Genomic DNA, 26,619 nt, shown 5'->3' on the forward strand with positions numbered 1-26,619 from the left:
TACACACAAACAGCCATGTCAATGATCAAAGCTATTTGTTGTACATAACAAGCCCAGATGGGACTTGTGACAGATATCAAGTATTTTGCAGCCTGTCTAATGCGCAATTTAATTACCACAGAAGCACTTAACTATCACGAAAATGCAAAACAAGACATTTTTTGCAAGCGCTTTTCATGTGGAGTTCAAAGCTGCGTTTGACGTTGATGCCCTGACACAAATCATGAATACGCTTTACGATTGCTGTAGCAAAGCAGATAGCCACAGCCTGAGGAGGATGAGAGTTTAAGAGATTTAATATGCATTGCAATGAACATGCAACTTCTTCCAATTAGTCAACCTCCCACTTAGACTTTGTGAAAGGTTTAATGTTACTTGAATTGGTGCTATTTTAGTGCATTTTTCTATCTTTATACTGTGGAAAGCTTTGTTTGGAAAATATTAATAAAGCATTATTGTTATATTTGGTTTTGTTTTCTTTGCCAAGAAGGAAATAAGAACATTTTGACAGAAAATTAAGTGTATATATAGTATAATTTTAGCACTTTCAAAATCTACGATTGTGATTAACTATGAAAAATTTTGATTAATCATGATCAAAAAAAATTTAATCGACTGATAGCACTAATTAGTATGTTAAAATTAGTGCTGTCAGTCGATTACAATTTTTAACTGTGATTAATCGCATAATTTTTCATAGTTAATCGCGATTAGTTGCAGATTTTGGAACTGCTTAAATTTTACTCTATATATAATTCTTTTCCTGTCAAAATGTACTTACTTTCTTCTTAGGAAAGAAAACAAAACAATATGTAACAATATAATGCCTAATTAACATAGCCTTCCACAGTATAAAGATAGAAATGCACTAAGATGGCACCAATTCAACAAACATTAAACGTTTGGCAAAATCTAATCGACACGTTGACCAAATTAAAGTACTATACAACCTTAGTTAAATTAATCATTGCAATGTGCATTTTTTAAAACCTCCTCCTCCCCAGACTGTGGCTATCAGCTTTGTTATAGCAATCGTGAAGCCGTATTCATGATTCTTGTCAGGGCGTCAATGCCAGCGTCAAGCACCACTTTGAACTCCACATTAAAAGTGCTTGCAAACATTTTCTTGTTCTGCGTTTTGGTGATAGTTAAGACTTGACATGTTTCTGTGTTAATTAAATTGTACCTTACAGAGGCTGCCAAGTACTTGATTTCTGTCACAAGTTACATTTGGGCTTGTTTTGTACATCAAATAGCATTAAGAGGTCCTTTCTCCATCATTTTATCACTGACACGGCTGTTGTGTGTGGCTGTGTCTCGTTTGGAAGGATGCATGCTAGGTAGAACGTGTCCTTTGAAGGCTGCGGTATACCGAGTGTCCTCCTTTAAACAAGTCCTGTTTAAACCAGAAGGCCTTCGTAGAACAAATGGAAACGGAGCGTAACATGGTTGCTATGACAGCATGCCACTCTTTAACAAGTGTGAGCGCTTTGAGTGAGACGGTATCAAAGTCCCTTTAGAAGGCAATGTATGAGGTAAAATTTAGGAGAGTTATAATAATGTAAAGAGAAAAGAAAACAGATTTTACAGGAGTAGTTTTAGTCTAATACTTTATTTTAATGATATATTAATATAATTATACATATTATATACTCTGCACCCATCTACTGAGGTACTTCAACTTGGGAATTAACATTACTTGCGTTTGAACATCATATTTACGGGCAAATTGGCATCATTTTATTTATACCTTTCCGTTGAAGCAAAGAATTGTGGGATACACCTCATGCATCCTCCGAATTCCCGTGAAAGAAGGTCACATTCGAAGTGTCCTACTCGCTTTTCTAAAACGAGAAATGCGACCTCCGGAGGACGCAGCCTTCCAAACGAGACACAGTCTGTGTGTTTGTGGTGTGTGCATCTGTGTAATGACTCCGGATGGACACGTCAGCACATAGCAAAGGTTCCGCCCCGCTCCAAACTAGAGGTTGGCTGATAGTGGATTTTGCCGATGCCGATAACTGATAAATTGGCCGCTATATTTTAAATTAGATTCATAGAATGTTACAACATTTTCTTAGTTGGCACAGACATAGAGAACAAAATGAATTAAATCCCAGATGTAGTTTATTTTTTAACCAAAATCCTATTAATAATCAGAAAAAAGATGGGTGCATAAATTAAAGTTAAAATTAATACTAAACAAGCCTGAAACACAGCAGGGACTCTTATTTTGAAATAACAGAGACTTGGCTCAGTTACAATGCTCTATATTTAATATTTCCAAAATTAAGCTTTTTAAAGCCAATATATTATTATTCATAATATATGAAGTTGGATGAGGGATGTTTCCATATAGTAAAAATTTTCTTTGCATGGCCTCGCTTCAATTTAAAAAACTTAATTATCAGAGGAATAAAAAAAACTATGGGCAACTATCGGATTAGATTTTTGCAGATAACCGATAGTTCTAAAAAGCAACTATCGGCACTGATTAATCAGTAAAACTGATATATCGATCTACTTCTACTCCGAACACTGCTTATGCTGGTTTTTGCTTTATTAATAGTGACTGCAATAATTGCAATTACGAAAAAATGACGTGTTAAACTTTAATTATTCGCATGCGTTAACTTTGACAGCTCTAGTTAAAATGAACATTAACTTTTTTTTTTTTTTTTTGTAAAAGAAGGCATTTGTTCACTGTAATGTTTGTTCAAATAAACTAATACAGTTAACTAATGTTAATGATTACAACCCTATTGAGCAGTGTTACCAAATAAACAATTACAAATATAATTAACAAAACTCTTTTGTATATGTCTATCTTTAACTTCATGTTTTCATAAACATCCAGTCAGTGTGGTAACCGCTTTGAAGGGTTCATCAAGTAATTCTACAGACTGATTCAAACAAAACAAAAAACAAAAAGTCTCTAAAATACTTTTTTTTGTTTTTTTTTTGTTTTTTTAAGTCTCTAAAAATTTTTTTTTACAAATTTAATTAAAAAAAAAAATAAAAAAAAAAACAGCTCATAAGAATCATTCGTTTGTGAATCGGACTATACTGGTCATGATTTATGTTTGTTCTTGAAGCTGGTGAAGACTATGTTAACAGAAAGACATGTTGTCTTTTTAACTCACTGGGTAAAATATAACTTATTTTAGTGTAGCACTGCTATAGTTATGCAGGAAACTGCCATAGACTGACCTGTGTGGTTCTGATACCATAAAACCACTTAAGTGCACTTGAAAAAAACAATGCATCTTTTTATAAACAGAAGATCCCTCCTAAACATATCTTTAGCAGCTAATAATGAGATGTTTCTGAAAGAAACATTTAACAAACTATGACTGTAGTGGCTAAAAGTAGTCAAACAGAACTTGATTTTGACTTGAATTGATTAACTGATATGACTGCTCACTCTAAAGTTTGGGCAAACAGTAAATTTACACACCTCTCTCAATAACACTAATCAATGGCCATTGGCAAAACACTGAGCTCTGTTGGCACCAATGTGCTAATGAATGTAACACTTAACACATAAGGCCAAGGGTGTGAAAACACAGCAGCTTTGTGTCAGAAGAACTCAACGGGGTGATGTGTTGTGGTCTGAAATAATCATTTTACCACTAACACCCACATATGCAATGAACTTGCAGATAAGGCGAACATAAACCAATCAGCCACAACTTTAAAATCACCTGCCTAATATTGTGTAGGTCCCCCTCGTGCCGCCAAAACAGCGCCAACCCGCATCTCAGAATAGTATTCTGAGATGATATTCTTCTCACCACAATTGTACAGAGCGGTTATCTGAGTTACCGTAGACTTTGTCAGTTCGAACCAGTCTGGCCATTCTCTGTTGACCTCTCTCATCAACAAGGCGTTTCCATCCGCTGAACTGCCGCTCACTGGATGTTTTTTGTTTTTGGCACCATTCGGAGTAAATTCTAGAGACTGTTGTGCGTGGAAATCCTAGGAGATCAACAGTTACAGAAATACTCAAACCAGCCCATCTGACACAAACAATCATCCATGCGATTATCTAATCAGCCAACCGTGTGGCAGCAGTGCATAAAATCATGCAGATATGGGTCAGGGGCTTCAGTTAATGTTCACATCAACCATCAGAATGGGGTAAAAATGTGATCTCTGTGATTTGGACCATAGCATGATTGTTGGTGCCAGACGGGCTGGTTTGAGTATTTCTGTAACTGCTGATCTCCTGGGATTTTCACGCACAACAGACTCTAGAATTTACTCCAAATGGTGCCAAAAACAAAAAACATCAAGTGAGCGGCAGTTCTGTGCATGGAAATGCCTTGTTGATGAGAGAGGTCAACAGAGAATGGTTCAGACTGACAAAGTCTACGGTAACTCAGATAACTGCACTGTACAATTGTGGTGAGAAGAATAGCATTGGTTGGCACTGTTTAGGTGGCACGAGGGGGACCTGCACAATATTAGGCAGGTGGTTTTAATGTTGTGGCTGATCGGTGTATGTTCTCATTCGGCTACTAAGCCTTTGTTTTGTTTTGCTCCTCGAAAAATAAACAAAACCTTTGTAACAAAGATTAACAAATCAAAAATGCAAACTTGTTTTGACATGAGCTGACAAAATCCACCAACCCCAAGTCATCTACAAACATTCCTCACAACTTCGAGGTTTGGGCACGACTTTCTTAATATGCTAACTCAACAAACTAAATATAAATTTGGGTTAGCATTGGTTTAAAATTAAACAAAAAGCAAAAAGAAACTAAAGTTAAACATCTTAACTTGAGCCTTTTGTTGAACAGATTTTTTTTCATATGCTAACTCCACAAACTAAATATAAATATGGGTTAGCAGAGGTTTAAAATTCAACAAAAAGTAAAAAACAGACATGTGTCTGGAATTTTTGCACTATAATGGGTCCACAAGGTAGCAACACTCACATATGAGCCAATGACACAAATAAGCATTAAAAGAAGATATAATCTGCGCTAAACAACTGGAGAAGAATGAGAAAACGACAACAGTGGATGTGCGCATCAAGAATTAGTGTGTGAAGAGGTCAGGAGATACCTTTGTATAACTTGAGGCTAAAGGAATATAAAGACATCTTTGTGTCTAAACTCCTGAGGAGAAATAGTCCAGTATCTCATAGCAATCGTAGCGCGCATGCGCCAACCGTCTGTGAATGTGCGCACAGTTATTTGGAGTATAATTTGACAGGCTTGCGTTCACTTGTACGCAGATGCCAAGCGTTCGCGTCAAAACTGAAGTATACTTTTAAGTGTAAAGGTCAAAATGTCCCCTCAAAGATCACATCCTAGTACCAGCCCTGTGATAACTCCACAAACTAAATATAAATATGTACTAAATTCAACACAATTGTAAAACTAAAGTTTTGCGCACGTCTTTTATCGAACAGATTTATTTTTCTTATGATAACTCAACAAAATCAAATAGATGGGTTGACACAGATTTTATTTTTCATTTTTCATGTGGTTACTCCACAAACTTAATATAAATGTGTTAGCACAGGTTTGAAATTCAACAAAAGTGATAAAATAAAGTTCCATGCACATTTTGACTTCAGTCTTTTATCGAACAGATTTTTTTTCATGTTTCTTTGAATCGAATATATAACTATGGGTTAGAAGATTGAAATTTAACAAAAAGTAAAAAAAATTGACTTCAGCCTTTTGTACTTTACTGTGTTAGATGTCCTTGGAGCCAAAGCTGCATAAATGTTATTAGACTAATTTAAATGTTAATACTCAGCTTGTGAAACATGACACAAATCTGGTCAGTTCGTCTCAGTGAATCACAGCTAAACAAATTAATTATGCTCACTGCACAGCTCAACATCAGAACAATTTCTCCCAAAGTAAGTGTGTTGTGAAACTCAAAGTGAAACCTGAAATCTTGTGGCATTGAATCCCACTCAATTTTGAAACTGATTGGAAAGCAAGGATATGGCACCGCAGGCAGTTAACCCCAGTGAGTCTGGCTCTTAAGAGTTAGTCAAAGCGCTAATGCCCCATTATCAAACCCTTTGTGTTTGGAGAGGCCTCTTAAGGTATCAACAAGTTGCCCTTAATGTGCAAGTTCATGTTTAGATTAGTTGCCTGACAATCACATCCACTGGCAGGCTGATCCAAAGCTTGATGAGGGATGGGCGTTGGGGAGGTCAAGGAGGAAAGAAGAAAAGACATTTCTCTCTTATTCTCCCTCTCGACCACCCTCCCACCCTATCATCTCTTTGACGCTTTGTTTGAGGTCCCCCGCATTCTAATGGCTCAACTTTGAAAGTCGTTTCCTAAGAAAAACAGATGACAGACATGAGAGGGTGAGTGATGGTGTGATGGCAGGGCTTTGTTTTCTCACCAGAGCCCATGGCTGCTGGTGCGAAGGGCGGTCAGGGGGTCTTGATGGGACGGTTTGAGACAGTGCCATTCAAAGATGGGCTAATGGGGTATAGGCGCAGTGCAGGACTGCTTGACAAATGTGTGCTGATCAAGTCACTACCTCCTGCTGAAAGCAGGGGCTTCAAACAGAGAGGAAAAGTCGCATCTGAAATGGTGGGCTTTGGATTCCACACAGGGGAAGGAGCAAGGAAAAGGGATAGATATCACCAAACTGCGACGTTGCATTGTTGTTATTAGTTTTCTTCCCGACACTTGGTAAGAAGTGATAGGAGTTGACATTTTACCTGAATGGCAATGATCAATGCACAGAAGGGTTAAAAAAAGAGATGAATGTTAAATGACACTAAATGTGTTAAAGGAATAGTTTTCCCAAAAAAGCTTTAGTATAATTTCAGAAGAATTAAAACATAGCACACAAATATTATGGGCTACTTTTATGATACTGCTGTCCTTTTTTGAGCTTGAACGCCTCAGTCCCCATTCAATGTAAATGCATGGACAAAACAAGTACAGTTCTTCAAAATGTCTCCTTTTGTGTTCCACAACAGAAAGGAAGTCATACAGGTTTGAAATGGCAAGAGGGTGAGTAAAAGATGATAGAATTGTCATTTTTGGGCAAACTTTAGCTTTAAAGTAACATAATGAGGGAGCCAGAATCCCCACTAAAAGGAGGGATTCCACAAAATAAAAGTGTACAAAAAGGAGAAACTTTCAAAGCCCCATTCAATTCAGTACTCACTGGATCATTATCTAGAAAACACACCCATCCCAATGTACTATAAGAATCTCATGTGATTCCACACACAAGTTTTTCAGTGTGACTAGTCTAAGGTCATTGAAAATTCAGCTGCTTCTATTAGGAAAGAAAATGGGGGAAGTCACATGACAAAAGCTCCAACACATTATCAATTTCAAGAAGTTTCAAAAATGTGTTTGATTATGCCTTGTAGATTGCGTGTACATACTTTCCTTACAAGTGGCCAAATGTGCATCTGCCGATAGCAATAATGATGTTACAAATCATTTACTTTAATTTACCTGGAGTGTTATATATAGTGTTATATATAAATTACTTAAATGACTCTGGTGCAGTCAAGAAGAGATTAGACAACAAAATAAGCCATTTATTAATTTTTTGTGCCTTTCTTCTGGTTTACAATATGGAACTTTCAAAATTGTTGGTTACTTTATGGTCAATTATTTGTGCATTTCCCCATTTGCAAGTTGTCAGTCAAATGAAAAAATGTTAACACATATTTATTATGTGATAAGCATTTTATTCTTATTTACATATTTATGGTAAGTAGCCCTCTAAACAGTTTGTATAGCAAGCCCTGACTTCAGTTGATTTGTACTTCCATTTTAGCTATTTTAAAAATGAAAGAGGATTATTGGGTGTATGTTGCATGTCACATTTCACCACAAAATCAAAAGAAAAAAGAAAATATTTAGCAAAAATAAAATTAATGTAACTCTTACTCTCAATAATGGTTCTTGTTAGATTATCATTACTGTAACATTATCGTTACAGTGAAGAAATACTATGATAAAATGAAAGATATTTTTTCTTTCATTATGGTAATGTCATGAAAATAATATCAAAACCTAAAAACTCTTCCTATTCAAAAAAGGCTTTGTTTTTCTACACAAATAAAAATTTGTATTGCTTTCTTTTATTTTGGGGTGAAATATGACCCAGACATGTTCTTGACAGGTTTTGTGAGATTTGATCTATTACTATGCTGCAACCCAATGATTGAGTCAAAATCACTTCCATATTATAATCTGTTGGGCAACCCTTTCCAATCCATGACTGTTAAAATTAATTTGGACTGATTTTATGTTCATTTTCCCTCAGCCTTTGTAAAGGAGCTAAAACCATTTTTAATGTACCCAAAGATCAACATCATAAAAAATTACATAACCTTAAATGAACTTTTCTTTCATCCTGACATTCAGTGAACAGGTCTTTGCTTAGTAGACCTTCAAAATACAATTAGCCTTTGAAAAATAATCCCCTTCCAAACAATGAAGATTAGGCAAGACCCTTTTGGTTCTGTTTTTACGTAAACAGATTTCCTACAGGTGCTGTTGTAGGCGACAGAGACATTATGTAAGGTTTAGTCCGTGTCAAAGAGAAAACGTGAACAGCTGCAGTTGAGTAACATGCCGAGACCCCTGACAGAGGGGGCCTGCTGTACTAACGTTTCCAGCCCTGGGACGGAGGAGACTTCAAACAGCCCTGCACCCGGCGGGAGACCTTCTGAAGATGGACACAGCAGCCTCTCAGCCATGAATCAGGTCTGTCAATAGCTGCACATCCTCTCAACAGGTGTCTGCATCAGAGCACAATCACTTTCTCCTTGACTGTCATAATGAAAGAGCTGTTTCCCAACCAAACAATGCACTTCGTGTATAAACAGGCTTCCTGCTGCAACAAACAAGCTCATAATGTAAAGTACAAGATCCAAGGGCTCCAATTAACTGCTGAAACAAAAGCTCTATTGCAAAACCTTGTGAGCTGCCTACGGAGGCAGCATTTTGAGACATAATATGTGCTCCCCTGAGGCTTAAGTTGTTCCAAAACATAGGCATCTTAACAATATAAAGCTGTGTATATCATATTTGATATGTGCTTTGCTAAAGCCATTACATCATTAGCATACTTTACTGAAAAACCTGTTGAATACAATGTACTTGATGTCTACTGCCTCCGGATGAAAGTTTACGTGCTCTTCTGGAAGTAGAAGTTTGTTAAGCAGAATTTAATTATGACAAAAGAACGTCAAGTCTTGACTATCATCTGAAAGGCAAACACATGATACATGGCATTAATGAGGGACCACTGGTCAGCTTTGTTGGAGTTCTCCCGTGCAAGCAAGGTGTGTCAATGCTCCAATCAAAGTTAACTTTGAGCCCATTGCTGTTGACCTTTCAAAGTGTCAGCTAATGATTAGCAGGCAATTTGGCTGAAGTATCATTATGAGGACAATGTCAGCACTAAAAGCAGTACAAGACGTTGCTTTTGTTTGAAACAAATATGAAAACATTATAATCTTTTGTTTTTTTGTTGTGTAGGAACTAAATGAATTTGGAGAGGAAAAAGTACATATAGAGTGAAATTTCAGCACTTCAAAATCTGCAATTAATTGCGATAAACAAGAAAAATCATGCGATTAATCGTAATTAAATATTTTACTTGACTGAAAGCACTCAGTTTTATATTTTAAAATTTGTATTTGCTTAGTTGCAAAATTAATTGCTGGGTCTCAAGAGGATAATGACCTTTAAAGCCTGCTTTATCAAATATGATACGAAATATATATATATATATATATATATATATATATATATATATATATATATATATATATATATATATATATATATATTAAAAAAATGTTTCCATTTTTGTTTGTTTGTTATTTTGTCTATAAAACTGACTACGATTTCATATCTCAGGCTTTAAATGGTTAATTATGCTGCCTTCTAAGATAATTCTTAATGAAATAAGTTCTTAAGTGAGTAGGCGTGTAGTATTAACACATTCCAGGACGTATTACACACTTCAGAATCTCAGCAAATGCAGGTGGTCATCCAGGTATTGTTCGGCTACTTTTTCATGAATACTGAGGATTCCGATTTCCTACTCATTTGACATACTACTTTTGCATACTACATAGTAGGAAAGCAAGCATATTCGGACACTGGGCTTTTTTTGTTTTTTGTTTTGTTTTTTGGCATGTATCCTTAAGAAAGGCAATCCCACAAAAAATTACATTTAATTCAATACTAAAAAGTATCTATAAAAATAGATCAGTGAAATGAACATTGAAATGTTTTACCCAATATTTGTGTATGCAATGTATTTTTATGCTTGGAGTATTGTGAAATAAGAGCGTTATGTCTCAATTGTAAGTCAAGTATTCCATGCTGGGCTCTTTTTTTGCTTACTTTATTTATAGCATTCCAAATCAGTTACTTCTGATGTTCCTTGAGCATTAGGATGCTGCCTAAAGGCTAAAGTATACTTCAGTTTTCCAGATGCTTCTACATCCTGCACACACTGTGCATGACAAAATTTTTTGTCATCAGCACAGTCTGCAGTTTTTGTAGCCTCGTATACCTGTGTGCGTTTGTGCACACTATCTGCTCATGTGCCTGGGGCTGACTGTACTAAGTTGACTGTAAAAGTATCACAAACCAGTCGCAGTGCACATGCGCTAAATGTGTCCATACAGGTTTGCGGTTAAAATAGTATACTTTGAAAAGCTAGATCATTCCACCGTGCGTGAGATGTAACGGCTCACAAAAAAACAGAGTATACCCTAGCCTTTTAAAAACAGCTGCTGATGTAGATATTGAGGTAGCCCTCTAGGTTTTGAAACAGAGCTAAAGTCTCAGTTCTGTCAGGAAGTCTGAGTAGAGATATTAGGAAATTGAAATTTTTTTTTATGTAGTTAAGACGTTGAGGTGCTGAGATGTGTGGTTGATGTTGAAAGTCAGTACCATAATAAAACGGTTACAAACACAAACTGTCTCCAACTCTTTCCAGTTATGTGAAAATACAAAAATAACCTCTCGAAACAAGGACTTTTCATTGAGCTTCCTGTAGATTATGGGACAGCCTCTCACGCAACTGGAACAAACAAGCTGGCTAAAACTTCAGCTTTTAATAAGCCAAGCCAACTCTAATGCTCATGCATTAAACACTGCCAAAAGGATATTATATATTTTCTATACGACTCTTCCATGCGAGAGTGAGAAAGAAAAAGAGGCCAAATTACAGCAGAGTTTTGAGAATTTCTAGGCTCTGATAGCCAGCTCTTAGTCTTGATTTGAGAACTTCAGAAAGTGCCAACTTTGAAATCTTTCCTGATGTATGAGTTTGCAGTATTCACAAGCCTCAGCTTGATGGCTGGAGGCAATGGCTCATGGGAAAAGAGCAGCCAGCTGAGCACAGCATGCACACACAGCAGCAGCCAAATTCACCCTGTCACATTCGATTTCAAGGACTCCATGTTGTATAAGCAACACCTCGTGCACGGCTCTGCAAACTCTTTGACATGTTTGTTGCCACTGTGGGCTGACACTTTTGTTTCTTCAGCTCGGAAGAACATTGACAATTTAAAGGCTCTAACAAGCCAAAAATGGACACAGCTTTCCTGGAATCAAATTGTAATAAATAATACTTTGGAACAACTTGCTGGACCACTCTGACCAACTTTTGAAGTTTTCTTAATGCTGAAGTGTGTAATTTCTGTGCCACTAGCATCACTAAACAAAATTGCAAAAATAATGGTTGTTTTCAAACAGGTTTCCTAAACACTCACCCTGAACAATATCCAATGGTTTGACAAACAGTCCTGCCTCAAATTCATTCCATTGGTTGAGCCAATGTTTACAAGTCACAGTGCTTAAAATGTTTGGGGAAATCAACCAACCAATGGTTTACTTATAGTTCTTTCTGAATATTAAAGTGGGAGAGGAGAATGTTTATTTTAACAATTTAGCTTCAAACACAATGAAACCATGTTAACAACGACACAGTGACAAGCTGTTCAGCCTTGGCGTCAATTTGTAGGGCGAGTCTAGAAGGCTAATTCGCCATTTTTAATTTATGAGTAAATAAGGTCTGTGGTAAAGATTCCTTGAAGATACACAGTCATATATCAGACATGAGTCACCGTGTTTTTGAAAAATATAAGTTGCTCACAACATGCTTAATAAAGACTACAACCACCACAAGCATGTGAGTGAACGTGTCTAAGGAAACGGAAAACCATCTACAGTAGCAACTGGTTAGCAACATACTTTTTTAAATGTATTTTTTTTAAATACGGTGGCTTCAAAATTCACGCTGTGTAATTTATGTTGTAGAACAAAGCGCCCAAGTATCTTAAAGTAATGTTTACCATAAACCATATTTTACTCATAAATCCAAAACTGCCAATATAAAAACCATAGGAAAGTCCCAAGGGAACCCATGGCTCGAAAATGCTAATTCTCATCTAGGTTTTTAGATTACATCGTGAACAGCTCTGTGAGAGAACACAGCCCCCACTCACCCTCAAGCTGTTCCAAACCCATATAACTTACTTTCTTCAACAGAACACAAATGCAGATGTTAAGCTCAGTCACCATTCACTTTCATAGCATCTTTTTTTTTTTCATACAATGAAAGTGAAGGTTGACTGAGGCTGTCATTTTCTAATGTCCAGCCTTACCTTTTGTGCTCCACAGAAATAAGTAGGTCTTAAAGGTTTGGAAAGAAATGAAATAAATGAAGACAGAAATTCCTATTTTGCTGAACTAACCATTTAAAGAAACAAGATTGCGAAGCAAACCAATTTAGCATTCTTGATGTCAATTAAAGACAACTGATTTATAGAATCAACAGTGAAAACCTGTTATTATGTCATTAGAAAAAGAAAACAAACAGGACAGAAAAATCCAGTTTCAACTAAGGATATATTCTGACCTCAAGTGAGTTCAGTTTTGAAGGCAGGGCATTTAGAGAAACATGCAGAGGAGTGAATGCAAACATGTGTTGGGCAGATGGCATTGCGTAGCTGGCACGGGGGTCGGCGGGGGCGCTCAGCTGTATATCTAAGACGCCCAGGCCCTCAAGGAATGCACATGGAGGGCCAAGGATCAGGGCAGGAGGGGTGTCAGGCTATGGGGGCTTGAAGTCTTCCTCGGTAGTGAGAAAGAGCAGGGCCAAGGGCTCTGTAAACTGACAGACTCTGCAGGAGCAACTCTCCACAGCTCTCCATAGGACTCTGTCAATTCTACCAATGCGTAAATGTCACAGTGACCTGGTACTGCTATGGTCGAGACATCACATGGCTTAGGTTCAATCAATGTGCAACATCTTAATTCTGTCTATAAAATTTAATTATAATACTACAATACTGTGGAACAACCAATGTACTTTTTTTTGGGTGAAGATGGTGGAACCATCAGGCAATGACCATACTGAATGATTACCATATTCTTTTACCATGATAATGGCATCTTTAAACTGTTATTTTCCAAAAAATACCATGGTATTACCATGGTACATGTCCAAAAAACTTAGTACACTTACATTTTATGCAGCTTGGCATTAAAGGCACAGTAATGTAGAATAGTCAAATGGATGAATATGATGACAAAATCTAATCTGCTTACCAAGCTAAAATTTGATGCATTAAACATGTCGAATCAGAACCAATTTCTTTGTTGCACACAGTTAGAGTCATCTCTTGTGGGATGATTGTCATGGTTGAGCTTGAATTGCTGGTAATCTCCAGGAAAGAGTTGGACCCGATCGCATTGGCTTCATTCACAATGTCAAGTTTGACAACTAAGCCAGTCAATCTGAGCAATCCCAGCACATGTGAATCAGCCCAACTGCATAACAATCCCCATCCATACAGCATGCGAGGTTGATTCCTCAACCTTGATAACACACATCCAGGTACGTTGTTGTTAATCCACTGTATTCTTACTTGACTAAGCACTCCAAAGGCACATTCACACTGACAGCGATTTTCAGCCCCCGAGCAACCTAAATTAATTAATGTAATAATGTAACAAAGTTGGGCATAGTTCAACTTTAGGCAAATGAGCATTAACATGATTTGGTGACTATCAATGTGGGGGGCAGAATAAAGGAATTCAAATTCAAATTTGGTCATTAATTACTCACCCTCATGTCATTCCAAACCTGTATGACTTTCTTCAACGGAACACAAAAAGAGAAATTTTTCAAAGAATGTACTGGATGCTCTTTTCCACACAATTACAACAAATGGGGATCAAGGCCCTCAAACTTCTTAGCACCATAAAAGTACCAAAAAATTGGTTTGTGGGCTGTACCCAAGTCTTATGAAGCCATATGATAGCTTTGTATGTGGAACAAACTGAAATTTCATTTCAAAAAGTTATTTACTGAAAATGCCATGTTCATGAGAGTTCATGAGAGAAGTGGTGATGTCCAATTTGTGAACAAATCATTCTTTTGAGTAAGATCTTTTAGATTAATCGGTTAATCAAATTCACAAAACAAGTCTGAATGATTCCTTTACAAATCGGTCTGATTCGGTTCACAAGTTCACACTGACTAAATGATCCAGTCATAGAGGTTAATAACTCACTTGAGGGGAAAATTATCAGTGATATAATGAATTAAATTTCAAGTCGAGTCATTTTTATTTCTATAGCCTAGTGCTCTTCACAACACACAGTTTCAAAGCAGCTTTATTTCGTTCTGTTCCTCACTCAAAGACTTCAGAAGACTTGTGATATAGCATGCAAGTCAAACTAACCACTTTATGAAACTTTAATGGTCCTTTAAAAGCTTGAACACCTACATCCTCATTCATTGTAAAAGCATGGAAAAGAGTGACCACTACAAATCTTTAAAAGATCTCTTTTCATTTTCCACAGAAGAAAGTCATACAAATTTGGTAAAACCTAAAGGTGAGTAAATTATGAAATAATTTTCATTTTTGGGTGAACTATTGTTTTAAATTGCTTAAAACATTATATTTACCAGAACTTCACAACGAAATGCACTGATTCTTGTTGCAGTGGATTATTGTTAGAAGCAGCAACTGTGGACTGTGGGGCAGTGGAGCAATTTGGGCCAAAAAGTGTCACAATCCAGAATCACCCTGGGCTCATTGTTCTGACTCCTTTTGTGGCTGGATGCCACTGTACCAAGGAATCTGGAAAAGAAAGGCTCCCAAACAGTCGGTCATGCACCAGTGCTTTTGGCAACAACAAGTCCATGGCCTCTATTGCCTTCATTTCGCTTTAGTGGCTGTGTCCCCACAACAGAAATGCCTATTACTGATTATAGAACGGGCCTTTATTAGAGAGTGGAGCTTTGAAGGGCAGAACAAAAGAGTGTCCTATGTTTAGATTAGATAATGTAAGCAACCGGTTTTCTGCATGGATGACACAACACAATACGCCACCTCATGAATACTAGCCAGCCCAGATCCTAGGGCCCTTTTTGTTTCATAATTACTGCAAGAAAAATGTAAAAAGAAAACCTAATCAAACGCGGTCTGGTCTGTCACTAAATCACGCTTATCATTAACAATGGGGGTAATGGCAGTGCATGCTCTGATTGCCTGAATGTTGAATGTGCCGATAAAATCTTGAAGAGTTAAATGCCTCTGCTGTAAGTCCACGAGATAACGAAAATAAGGAACGCCACTGGCTGTGTATAATCCAACATATCCAAGGAAACTCTGCAAACAAACAATGCAATAAAAGATCTGTGCACAACATGTTCTCCCCAATGAATCTCCATAATGAACACCTCTTAATGACAGCACATTCTGGTACTTTCAGTCTTGTCAGCACAAGTTTGTCAACTGGTTTGCCCTTTTCCCAATATTACAGTACTATTCAAAAGCAATCAACAAATCAGCATGAAACGCCATCAACAATCTAGAAAAACCATTGGAAAAATGCAACAAAATACCAGCGAGTTGAACAAATTACTCAATTTAATTTGTATCTGAAGCTCATGTAACATTCACCACCCCAAATAAAGACATACACACACTAAAAGTGCACACACTATATACTATATATATTGTGTGTGTGTGTGTGTGTGTATAAATATATATATACCGGTGGGATTAAATGGGTTAATGACAGTGTAGATTACCTGCAGGGTTCCAGCAATGTCTTCAACTTCTGCATTGGCTAGTGCACTATCAAACAGAGACACTGTGACAGAACCTTGGAGACAGCAGCAGGGTTTCCGTGAAACAGTAATCAGTACTGCTGCTCCCTATACGCGTATTACGCAATCTGCGTAGGGAAACAACTCCCTAGGGGGGCACCAGAAACTCCACCAAGGACCTGGAAGCAGTCACGGAACACAGACGATCGCCTCGCTCTCACACTTTCACTTCTTACTTGCACCGCACCTCGCAACTTTCATAATGCGCCTCGCAGTGCAAAGCAAGTGTTCAAATGGCAGCTGTCTTGCCGCTGCAATCATGTTTCAAAGTTCCAAGATCTATCTGTGCTTTGCAGGCATGTTCTACTGCTGTGCTACATTGATAAAATGCTTGTCACAGGTATCAGCATAATGTCTCCCACCATCTGTTTTACAGACGATCAATGCATGTGACATTAGCGGCGTTTGCACGAATTGCTTCTCATGAACTACGGTTTAATCAAAGGGCCATATTACGCATTCACGGTGTTAAAATAATTAGTGGCGTCAAACGAATTATGCGTTAACACGTAACTTGAATTAATTTTTACTAAAAAACAAACAAACAATTCTTACCATACAAACCTTTGCTCGAAAAGCTTAAATGTGCACTCAGTGCTTAGTAATTTGTCATTTTGGGCTTGACACCGACACCTAGCGGTGTGGATGCAGTATCATTCAAACACAATAGGTTTCAGTTACCAATGCCATTGTAGAATTCACTGTTCACAGTCAACCATGAATAATTTAGTCCATGAGTAAAAGTGTCCAATAACAGGGTGGTTACTGAGATTAAGTATTTTTCGACTAGTCATGTGATCCTAATATGGCCACCGCCATGAGGGGACCCTCTCCATTTAAAATAAAACAGCTTTATAAGGTTATGACTATGACTGGATACTCATGATTTTATACATATGTTTCAAAATTACAATTCATTTCTTTAGGATTAAAACTTTTTAAATATGGAACAAATTACTGAGTGCACCTTTAAATGTTTGCAATTAGCTTTGCAGGCAAATATTAATTGTCCCCACATATGATCTTCTTTATAAACTATAATTTTAACTGATGATTTTATTTTGTAATGGATGAGTATGACAAGATAGTGAATGAATAACAGCCAACAAGTACCCAGCATTCATGGGAACCCCTTCAACCCTGTTTTAAAAGATTCCAGGTGGATATCTTATGCAATTGGTTTACAGAATTCCAAGCGTGCGCAGATCTAAGCAATTGGTGACTCCTTTGAAGAAGCTAAAATCTTAAATAGTTTTGATGTTTCATTTTTTTGGTCTCTACATAAGCTACATAGTTTTGAAGACGTTACTCTTTTTTTACAATGTGGCCAACATAAATGCCCAGACATTTGACTGGTACTGTTACTTTTTCAGTTCTATTACCTGGTCATGACTAGCTGGAATGGAGCTCCCAATGCCATGGAAGGTCATCTGCACAGGTGAGAGAGTGAGATAGGTCATACACTCATTGTCAGTTTGCCTGTCTGTGTATTGCACCTGCATGAGACAAGAGACAAAGAGAAGAGAATGTTAAATATTATGTGATGCAATTTAGAGAATGAGTAGCACTGCAGTTCTGAGCTTTGAAAACTTTTTGTGGGAAAATTATTAACTGGTTTCTTGGACTTGGCTGGCAATGTGCACTCAATTTTGCTTGATACCAGCAGTGGTTTCAGATTTTCCTCTCTGTCCTTGAGAATGGTTTACAGTCTATGCTTTGCGTGCTCTGATGGCGTGTGCAAATGATATGGTGATTTTGAGGTGAGATCTGGCCCCGTTTTCACTCTCCAGGGTTTCCCAGAACACCTCTGCATGTCAAATTCCACTCAGCAACACCTAAAGGATTGTGTGTGTGTGTGTGTGGGTGTGTGTGTTTGTGTGTGTGTGTGTGTGTGTGTGTGTGTGTGTGTGTGGATTTTGGACGCTGTATGCTGGGTCACTTTGATCATCATCAGCCTGACCTATAAACACATTCAAGCAAGTCATGACATCTTAAGCTTTAAGGAGATGAATCTGACATTTGTAAGAGAGCAGCATCGGATAATGACAGTGTAATCTGATATGTAATCTCTAGTATTTTATATTTTAAAGGTGAAGTGTGCAAAGTATGTTAAAATACTTTCTCCGATCCCAGATTTATTTGCAAACCATTTGTATGTTGATTCACCCGAAAAGTGTTAACACTGTGTCAATGCGGCACTATTAAAATATTGTTCTGTTTGGCTAAGCATCCCAATCAGCCCGATACAGCAACATTGGCTCAACCACTGGAATGGGTCTGGGGTGGGACAATCTATTTCGCCAATCAATGGCAGTCGGGGGGAGTGTTCAGGAAAGCTGTTTGAAAATAGTCATTATTTTTGCATTTCCGTTTGGAGCCACAGGTGGCGCAGAAATTACACACTTCATAAGTGTTTTATAACTTTCAGAACAAGTTAGAATGGCTTTGGTAGTGTAAGAGGCATGTTAAATTAAGGCAATGTGCACTATGCTAATTGACATGATTCTTGGAGCAGCTGAGAAAATCCAGTGGATAAGAATCTATGTGTGATTATACAGATTTAAGGAAGGTGTTAGATGCTCTATGGCAAAACTGCACATGGCTGTCTGGACGGCTGAATACAATGTGTGACTGAGTGCTTCCAGAGAGCTCTATAGCAGAAGAACTGTCTTGGATTGACTTATGTTCGTATTTTAAAAAAACAAAACAGCAAGCATGCACTCTGCCAGACAGATGCTACTCTGGATTTTGAGTGGATGGGTTTTAAGTTTGAGCACTAAACCGGTTCATCTTATCTGCATTTTACACTTACCTCTAGGTCATCTGACACACATATACACAGACTCACACAACCCAAAACATGATCTTTCCACTCTTACTGGCCAGCTGATTTAAAAAGAGAACAGTGAACAATAGAGAGAAGATAAGAACAAAGGCAAGTTTTTCAAGTAAAAAAGCACAAAGAGCATGCAATTATTTAGGTGTAATTTATAGAATGCTCTACTCCTTGGAGAGCGAGGATGAGACAGAGGGATAAAGAGAAAGAAAAAAGAGATGGATAAATTGTAATTTATTTAATTACGATAAGCTGATTAATTAATAGCATATCAATATTTGATTTATATATCATTGAATTGAACTTAACCCTATAACTGGTCTACAGTCCACAGCAATCCATTTGTCAACCTGTCCAATGCAGACCTGGGGAGCCATTCACACAGGTCACCTTCTGTCTGCAAGAAATTATAACTGATGGTCTGCGTACACATATCAGATGGACATCTTTGACAACTGCATCGAGTCTCACTGTTTCTCAGCATCTCATACCATTAGCATTGCATTTTTAAGATCTCCTGTCAAGTTAAACACAGTTCAATTCTGAAAAACACGTCTCAAGACATCAGGGTCAACAGGCTGGTTACAGCAGGTAAAGATAGACAAATGGATGTTATGAAGTATGCAGACATTTAAAATTCCCGAACTCTTGATGTGACTGTCTAAAGCTTGATTGCTCTCAATGATAACTTTGAATCCATTCCCTGAAAAACTCAAATGTTCACAAAAAAGGAAAATTAATGTATTGCATTTGAAATGCTTGAGGAACCAGTTGAATTAGAACTGAGTTTGGTTCATTAATAAAAAGCGAACTTTGACATCTGTATTGCCATTGCTTTAAAAATAAAATTACTACATCTTTTACTACAACTCAATCTGTTTCCATCCAAGTTGCGAATCTGATTTTGCGAAAAACCATTATATCGCAAAAACAATGTGTGAATAAAGCCGCGTTTCCATCCCTGTGTTCAAAAGAACAAAATAGTCACTTCTGGAAAAATTTTAGCCACTGTGACTCTTTTATTAAAAAAAATACTTGCGGTTTAGTCATGTCTGGGAGCGACAGCGTATCAAACAGTTCTGGGAGCACTATGTGTGTGCATTCCTCCTCCCACGCAGATCTATAAAATAATTTCCAAAAGTGTCAGCTCTTCAGCACAGTTCACGTTTGTATTCAAATTATTTGCTCTTCAAACTCTTTGCAGGCTTTGAATTTTCTAGAAAACATTATTTCAGGATGACCAGAGCAACATTTCAGATGCGATGATTGGTCCTCTGGTTAGTCAAGTTATGAACGAGTTTTTCAGTCACATTACTTTTTCTGATGCGCATCTTTTATTCCTAGTAAATTCAATAGGAGTTTATCCAGAAAATGTGTTTCCATCATAGTTTATGCGCATTTCTTCTTATCGAATAAAAAATTTATCCACCTCAAGCGACCGTATTCACGGACCAGCCACAACATTAAAACCACCTGCCTAATGTTGTGTAGGTCCCCCTCGTGCCGCCAAAACAGTGCCAACCCGCATCTCAGAATAGCATTCTGAGATGATATTCTTCTCACCACAATTGTACAGAGTGGTTATCTGAGTTATCGTAGATTTGTCAGTTCGAACCAATCTGGCCATTCTCTGTTGACCTCTCTCATCAACTTGTTGGGGACCTACACAATATTAAGCATTGGTTTTAATGTTGTGGCTGATCGGTGTCGTTTTAATGCCCATTTTGGAGATTTTATCTTGGTATTTCCATCATGCAGTTTTTATGCGATATCCTAAAATGCTCATTAATACGTGGATGGAAACCCAGCTAATGTGATCTTGTAGCAGAAAGGCATTATTTCACAAACAGATCAAGTGTTAATCTCAGTCTGTGTTGTACTAAACCTCTGCATTATTCACAGAGCATTTATTTTTTATGTAATATCTTAACATGGTAATGCATAAACTCAAATTTAAAAGCAAATTAAAATGTAGATTCACCACATGACAAAGTGGTGAAAAGAAAACAGTTAAATTACTGAAAGTGCAGACTGAAGGAATCTCTCACTTAACATTTATGTTTAGTCCTCAAGTGGCCTGATGGGCCAGATCCATGAGGCATTCCACTACGAAGTGTGTTATAAAGACAATGTTAACAACACCAATTGCTAAAACAGAACATGTAATTGGTTCATAGCCTCAGGAAACAGGAACTCATACAGATATACAAACACCTTGTGTATGGTAAAAAGCAGAAATGTTGATTAGCTAAAGAGTTTATTCATATTTTTGTTGAATTCTACACCAACAGATTGTGCTCTACATAGGTTATCAGGACACAGAAGACCAGAATACAAAGAGGAAAAGAAAATAATTATTTCAAAGCTGACTCTAAAGCCTGAAACATACTCTAAGCAAGTACATGGACTTAGTCCCTTCTAGCTCCACAAGAACGACCTATTGCATTGTTGTGTTCCAAAATGTGACAGACCGCAATTCATAACAACACAAGTACACGTAGCAACAAGGGGTGGTACAATGGACATTAATGTGAACTCTGTGCTTCCACTGTGAGTTTTCTCTTTCAGGTCAGCTACTGTAATGCGGAGCAGCAGTTTGAAGATAATATTGCTGAGCAAGTCAGTTAAAGTCAATATAATTATAGCAACCTTACCTAAATTATACCATCCGGTCTTATGACACAAACTTTGCAATTTAACTCTATCGCCCCCTTGAGTACTGAGCTTTGTTACCGCCAAAGTAACGCAAGAGCACACATTAGCATATTCAGCCGGAACAGCGCATTGGCTTTGTTTCTGGCCTGTTTTCACATTTGGTTCGATTGGTTGGCACAAACCGAAGTTCGATTTCTCTCCAATTTCCATTTTCCCCTCAGGTCTCTTTTCACATTGTAGTTTTGTTAACCAAAGTACATTTGTGCAATCAATATGACTACTTGCAGCAGCTGTTTACCACTGTTACTATGTAGGTAACGACTCAAGAGAAGACACCAGTTTCAATGTGTTATGGGAGTTTTTGCCCCTTTGGATTTACCACCAGAACTTTACATGCGTGTTTGTCTGCCACAATTACATTGCAAGAGATGCAAAGAATGCAAGCAGCTCTCAGAAGACAATTTATTCGGAGACAAGCCAGCGGTTATTAAAAATGCATTATACCATTTTAAGCATGACAGGGAGCATGCAAATATGTATTATTACGAATTATACACTATCAATGGAGGTAAACTTCTGAGAGTCAGGACAGATTGGAATCAACTAAGAACCGTGCCAGAGTTCACATGACTCAGGTGTGATTCGCTGGTGTACACCTAAGTTCAGAACACTGCTGTCTGATGTCAAATGAACTTGTATCTGCACCAAAAGCTTTTATGTGAAAGCACCCTAAAAGTTAGATCAGGTTGTCTTGGAGCTTGAACCAGAAATGTCACTTTGGAGAACAAAAGCCAAAACAAATTGCTTGAACAATCTTTTTTGATTCTTCATGGAAACTACAGCAAGATTTCTGAGCTACAATACTACACCTTGGCCAAATGAAATTTATTTAACTTAATCTCGTGTTTGAGCTACAACGTAAGCATAGCGATGACTGTGTATCCGTTACTGGTGCTGTTTGTGACTGGCTTTGATTTAAAGCTTTTCCAAATGCACTTAATTTTGCTGGAGTATTGTCACTTTGAGCAAATAACTGCAGGCCACCATCGAGTTTAAGACACCCAGATCAGTGCCAGCTTCCTGTCAGACTTAAGATTCATCTCCCTGACAAACTTTGTTTTCAAAGATCGCTCCTCACACAAATTCGCCACAGCCATACAGCTGGGCCCCATCAGAATGAGACAAAATCAGACCATAAGGGATTAGCACGTCCAACATGTGCTGGCTAATGAAAATCCGAGCATAAATACGACGTCCAGATACAGGGAAAGGGCAAGACGGACAGAAACAAACCATCCCGCTCTTCGATGGTTGGACAGGAGATGCGTTTGATGTTGACTGTGTATAAGACGGAGATGTGCAGTGGAAAAGGAGCCAAGCCAAACGTAAGACGCTGTCAGTGCTATTTGATGTGGGTTTCACACAGACAACAGAGAGTACGGGGGGTAAGAAAAACAAAACGGAATGAATAGTGTCATAAGGAACTTGAGGAACATCTTCTAGTGCAGATGTTCAAAATATACACTGTCCAATCTTTTTTATTTTAAAGTGGGATTTTCTACATTGCAAGGAAGGTGAAAAATTTTAACAGAATGGAACATCTTCGACTTAAGCACACAGTCACTGTGATCCTTATCTTAGCCAATATTTATGGCAGATTTAAAGCTGCTTCGAACTTCTTTTAGGCTCTGAACGAAAAACGAAGAAGAACTTCTCCGTAAGTGTGCTGGGACCTTAAGAAAGAAAGTCATATGGGTCCCTGACGACTTGGGAGCGAGTAATTGCAAGGAAGGGGGAAATTAAAACAAAGAGGAACAAAAATTTTCCTTCAACATAAGAACACGGTCATTGCTGATCCTTATCTCTGCTAACATTACTGGTGGAGTTAACATATGACTATACCTGATAACATCATTTTGCAGTTGTACATGTAATAAGTCAGCAGTTAAAATCATAACATGTCTCTGTTTGTGGTAAGTCCAGTTTCAGCATGTGGTAAGTTAGCCATTATATGTATTTAATAGCCTCCTTGACAAGTAGGGTGGCATTTCTACATGCAAAAAGAAGGAAAAATAGCATACAACCCTAAATTATTTGCCAAATAAATCTTTTTAAAAACTATACACACAGCAGATTGTCACACCATCTATAGTCTATGAAGCCTGTTATATAAGTCTTCACTTTTCCAAACCAAATATGGCATCTTCTACCACAGCAGCAGACACTGCATCAACAAATTTGATACATGCCAGATTTTACAGTTATAACATCAAGATAAACTACATCACCAAAAGTATGGCTTTATGCTTGATATTATTCGCCTGTTAATGAGTGCAGCTGGTATAGCCAAACCTATTAATTAGAAAGGGGTGTCCACATTCATTTGGCCATGAAGTGTATATTCACTTGACGCTTAAAGGTACACTCAGTAATTTTTTCCTAATTAAAAGAGTTTTACAACTAAAGAAATGAATAGTAGTTTTGAAACATACAGTATATATAAATGAATGAGCACTCACGTAAAACAAAGAATCCAGCTTTTTATCAGTAACCTTATAAAAGCTGTTTTATTCTACATGAAGAGGGTCCCCTCATGGGGGCTGCCATGCAAGGATCACATGACCATCCAAAACTCCTGGCTAAATCTCAGTAATTGCCCTGTTATTGGACACTTTACCTCATGGATTAAACTAATCATGCCTGACTATGAATAGTGAATTTCTTCAGTGGCACTGGTAACTTAAAACTATTATGTTTGAATGATGCTGCATCCACACCCTTGGTGTCAGTGTAAGTCCAAGTCGACATAAACCAAAATATTACTAAATACACCCTTAAGTCATTATAAAACAATTATTCACCAAGTATTAACATGTGCCAGTCAATATTCTTGGGCAGGGTTGGATGTTGAAGGCATTCCAGTGCCAAAAACCTCATAAATCATATCATTCAACATAAATGGAACGAGTCAACTTTAAAAGCTCACATCAATCCACGTCAATCCACTTCTGTAATTGAAATTATGAACCTGCAGTTTTTTGACTCCATAGGAGTCCAGATGTTCTATTATTAAATTAAATATCTCCATTATTAGTCAGTGCTTTGCTATTAAGGGCAGGATGGTGGGTTACAGGCAGGTTGTGAAGATGCAGCAGATGTGTAGCATGGAAATTATAGCATAATTCATTTAAAGTAACTTATCAGTGACCAGTCATCAAACTGGCTTTTAGGCCAGTGAAAGGCTTAGAAAGGCTGCTCATATAGCAATTTATGGTATGACTGCAGAGCAGCTGGCATATAGATCAAAGCACCAGCACCTCATAGTGATGCATGTTTGCCCAACATTGGCAAGATGAGAACTCCAGGCAAGATTTCTTCAATCAAACCATCTCCATTCATCTACAGAAGCAGCTGCGATTCACTAGAAGGTCAGGAAACATCAATGGATGGGATTTGGAGAAGCCACCAACAGTGTTATCTGAATCTTGGTATGCTGGTATCTTTTAGCAGAGTTTCGAAACCATGTGTGAGAGACATAAACAGAAAGAGAAACAGGCAGGCAAAGAGAGAGAGGGGCTCGGAGGGTATGAGGAAACAGAAAGAGTTGGATAAAAGAAGGGGTAGAGAGGGAAAGCTGAAAAGTAGACAAACAACCAGACAGACCACAAGGTGGGGTTCTCCAAGTATAGGTGGCAATTTCCATGAATTAGTACAAAAGGAGGTCTAACTAAATATATGAGAAGGTTTGCCTCATTTGTAAAGATGTTCGTAGAATGATCTTAAATATGCACGTACAACAATTTCCTAAATGTTTCTACAAACGATTTATAAAACGTATGTACGCATGAAAATTTTCCCAAAATGCATCCCACTTTATAAAATGTAATTTATCTTAAAATCATGCGCACGTGAGCGAGTGCATGGACTTACACCTACAGAGCACCATCAAATATCCTAATATGAGACAGAATACGATAAAAGCGTAAGCTATTCATTTGTTCGTTCATTCATTCATATGGAATGTTCTTGTGCAAGGTTTTCTAAAAAAGCGAGTGAAACTACAGGTTTCTGCCCATATAAATGTAGCCTATTCAACAACTCATCATCAGTTATTCATTTTCATTTTGAATAATAAATCCATTCATTGACCATGTTTACTGTAAATCCATACCATTCTTCAACCTATGTCCATATTCTTGCTAAACCTTAATTGCAAAAAGAGGTTTACATGCTCTTTAAGTATAATGAAATATGCATAGACTACATGGCAATCATGTTCTTTAAAAACTATACGCGCATTCTTCTTATGCTTTTCTGCTCGCTCTTACCATTGATTATGCTGCATTTTAGCCAGATCATTTGTTTTAATTTATGTTCTCAACAACAGCAGACAAGATGCTGAAAGATGAATTGATAATAAAAAGGTTGGCGAGTTTTAAATACGAGATTGTTGCGGTGCTTTCACCCATCTGTATTTTAATTTAGCTTTGTTTTAAGGGCTGTAAACTATAATCTCTCCTCCTCGCTTCAAAAATGTGCTTGACATTTTACATACCGTATATTACATCTGCCTGTTATCTCGAAGGTCTCAATTTATTTATTATGGAAACGTGTAGATAGGGCTATAAATAAATATTCTGCTAAAGCAGATATCCAAAATAAAGCATATATGTAAATGTACATATATGTATATTACGCATACATAATCTAAAATGTATATTACGTATACATAATCTAAAATTACCACATTCTGGCTCATATTGAAATATTCTTGTTCATGTAAACGTGCTCACTCATTTATTAATAAATTCAGTCAGTCACTGACTGTTCGTATCTGCGTCACTAAAAGTCAAAATAAAATCAAGTCAGCACACACTGGAACACCAGAGCATGAGCACAAAAAACTTTCATATGCATGCTTGTCAGTTGACGTACGCATAAGAACATTTTAACATCAGTTT

The 26,619-nt window shown here is 37.4% G+C and overlaps 1 protein-coding gene across 5 annotated transcripts in view; it reads right to left on the minus strand.

Annotated features, from left to right (window-relative positions):
* LOC127431424 (double-stranded RNA-binding protein Staufen homolog 2) overlaps window positions 1–26,619 on the minus strand; it is a 170,763-nt gene that overhangs the window by 58,244 nt on the left and 85,900 nt on the right. For all 5 annotated transcript variants that reach the window (XM_051681806.1, XM_051681804.1, XM_051681807.1 and 2 more), the window contains exon 13: window positions 17,550–17,663. In XM_051681806.1, coding sequence (XP_051537766.1) covers window positions 17,550–17,663 — 114 coding nt within the window. The remainder of the gene's footprint in view (window positions 1–17,549; window positions 17,664–26,619) is intronic.

This window comes from Myxocyprinus asiaticus, chromosome 41, assembly GCF_019703515.2.
Source record: "Myxocyprinus asiaticus isolate MX2 ecotype Aquarium Trade chromosome 41, UBuf_Myxa_2, whole genome shotgun sequence".
NCBI classification, from domain to species: Eukaryota; Metazoa; Chordata; class Actinopteri; order Cypriniformes; family Catostomidae; genus Myxocyprinus; species Myxocyprinus asiaticus.